Below are 2,500 nucleotides of genomic sequence, written 5' to 3'. Positions count from 1 at the left end.
ACTAGCCTGAGATTCCCCTCAGGGTGGATTCTCACAGGAACAGGGAACAAACTTTGGGGTCTCCAACTTAAAAGCTAGTCATAAAACTTGGGGTTCACCAGCTCTTACTAGGTTACAAGTTTGGGGTTTCTAGATCCATGCTGACATTCCCAACCCCAAAAAGGTCCAAAAGCCCCTCTCAGTCCTCACTGGCCTTTTACATCCCCTCTTCCCTCACTTCCTGTCTGTCTGGTTTCTACTTCCTTTCACTGGTATAGATTTACACATCTCTGTGGTAAAAGGACTTCCAGGTCCCCAGTTAAATTAGAGAAAGGCATTAAGAGCCCCCTTTTGCAATGGGACAGCAGAGAAATTCACCTGGAAGTGCAGAGTTACTCTGAATAAGCTCAACAGAAAGCTTAAAAATCTGCCAATAGGCATCTATCCCCTGGTATGGTGGGTGTTTTCCAATAAACATCCTAAGAAACAATTTATTATCTCATTTGTGAGATGAGAGATGGCTCAGTGGTATGATGGGTAGAATGCTGGGCCTGGAAACAGGAAGATCTGAATTCAAATTTGGCTTCAGACTTGTGTGACTCAGGAAACCCAATTTCCTCATCTGTGAAATGAGGATTATAATAGCCCCTGCCTCCCAGGCTTGTTGGAATACTTGGACGTTTGAGGCTGGATTTGAACTCTGGTCTCCAGGCACAGAGTTGGCAGACTTGACATTCTGGTGAAGCCTATAGATCACTTCTGAGATATATGGAATTACAAAAGAAATAATTTATATTGAATAGTCCATAATAACACATAAAAAGAAAGTTACCGACATCTTAAAAGTACCAGGTTCACAGCATCCTGGAAATGAATGATTCCTGACTTAAAGCTCTTCAGAAACAGGCTGCCTCGAGAGGTCTTTAAACAGATTCTGCACGTCTTTATTCATCATGGGAGCTGTGCCAGGTTCCTTCTGAGCAGGACAGACCCAGCCTCGATGCCTTCTGAAGCCGTGTCCAGCTCCAGCGACTGTGACTTCCTTTCTTTTGAGCCTCTTTCCATCATGGTTGCATAGCAGAAGAAATCTGGAATTCTCTGAGGAGGGCTTCTGGGAGAGGTAGTGAGCGTCTCCTCTTTGGAAGGGGCCAAGCAGATGCCGGCCAACCACTTGCCAGGCATCCTACATGAGTAAGTGCCAACCCTCCCACTGCGTGATTCCCAGGCTGAGACTTTTAGCTGGAGACACGAGTTCAGTGGCTCATGTGGGTCGGATCTGAGTTCTAATTCCTCTTTTCTTTTCCTGGCAGTCCTTCCCTCGGGGGCTCTGCTGATGTCACCCTCGGCCCTGGCATCCTTCCCAAGGCACAGGGGGGGGGGGGTGCCTGTCTCTGAACCCCAGGCCTGTGCCCCCTGCCTCTGGCATTTCGCTTTGGATATGCCAAGGGAGCTCCATCTGCCCCCACCTAGGGCTCCCCGCTTAGGCTGAACAGTGGCTGAAGGGCTTTACTTCAGCTTGCTTTTTACCAGTCTATTGTCCCCCAATGACATGTGAAAACAAGGCTTAACATTTTAGGCTCCAAACTGTCTCCTCCCCCCCTCTCTGCCCTGCCCCTCCCTGAGATGGGAAGAGTGAAAGGACTTGACTTTGTTCCGCAAGTCGGGGAAGGCAGCGATTGGCACGTTACAGAGATGGTGGCTCCGTGGCACGTGGGCTTCTGAGCCCCGACATGTCCCAGCCAATGGCGTCCTGGACCAAAACTCAGCCGTCATTGTGGGTTCAAAACCTGCGCACCGGGCCTTGGGGAGGAGTCGGTTGTGCGTCTGCAGCGGCCTCCCAGCCACTCCATCGGGCACAAGAGTTTGGGGGTTCCAAGACTCCGGACTCTTCCGACTTGCGGTTGTCCTCACTAAGAGCTCGGGCCAAAGGAAGGCCAAACGCCTCTGTCCACACTGGCATGGACGTAGATGGAATGGAAAGGACGGCCCGCCCTCTCTGCCACCAGACGCTCTCCTAAACGCCCACATTTCGGCCTCGGTGCCCGCCCACACTCTCGGCCCTCTAGAACCCAGCAGTGCCACGGGCCACCGCCTGAGCTCAAGCCTCAGGGCCTGCCTCCCGGGCATCCCACGATGACCTCCCAATGGGCCAGCTTAGCTCGGCCCTGCCCTCCCCCGGCCTGTCTGGTCTCCTGGAGTCCCGCAGATCCGGGCCATCCCTTTGGGGGATGCTGTGTTTTCAGCCCACTGATCAGCTCCCCCAATTCTTCCACCCTCGAGGCCGCGCTCAGTGCCCTTCTTTGGGCATCGGGACGCGCCGTTCCCTCTGGCCCCCGTTTATTTTTAGCCGGGCTATCACAGGGCTGTCACCACCCTGGAGCCAGAGAGCTCATTGCTGCGGGGACTCCGCCGGGCGCGCAAGGACCCGAGACTGCGGCAGACCAGATGGGGAATTACAAGTCCAGACCGGCCCAAACCTGCACTGGTACTGCGCTCCCCTTCTGGGGGGGGGGGGGCGGGG

General features: G+C 53.8%; 1 protein-coding gene across 4 annotated transcripts in view; it reads left to right on the top strand.

The window, feature by feature from the left end:
• Window positions 1-2,026: 2,026 nt before the first annotated feature.
• Window positions 2,027-2,500, top strand: part of TNNI3K (TNNI3 interacting kinase) — a 248,625-nt gene continuing 248,151 nt past the window's right edge. The window contains exon 1 of one of the 4 annotated variants that reach the window (XM_016428860.2): window positions 2,027-2,464. In XM_016428860.2, the coding sequence (XP_016284346.2) occupies window positions 2,113-2,464 (352 nt within the window). In that variant the 5' untranslated portion in view covers window positions 2,027-2,112. 4 annotated transcript variants of the gene reach the window in all.

The sequence above is a fragment of the Monodelphis domestica genome, chromosome 2, assembly GCF_027887165.1.
Source record: "Monodelphis domestica isolate mMonDom1 chromosome 2, mMonDom1.pri, whole genome shotgun sequence".
Classification (NCBI taxonomy): domain Eukaryota; kingdom Metazoa; phylum Chordata; class Mammalia; order Didelphimorphia; family Didelphidae; genus Monodelphis; species Monodelphis domestica.
The sequence above is the reverse complement of the archived record's forward strand: the minus strand, read 5'-3'. Positions and strand labels throughout refer to the sequence as shown.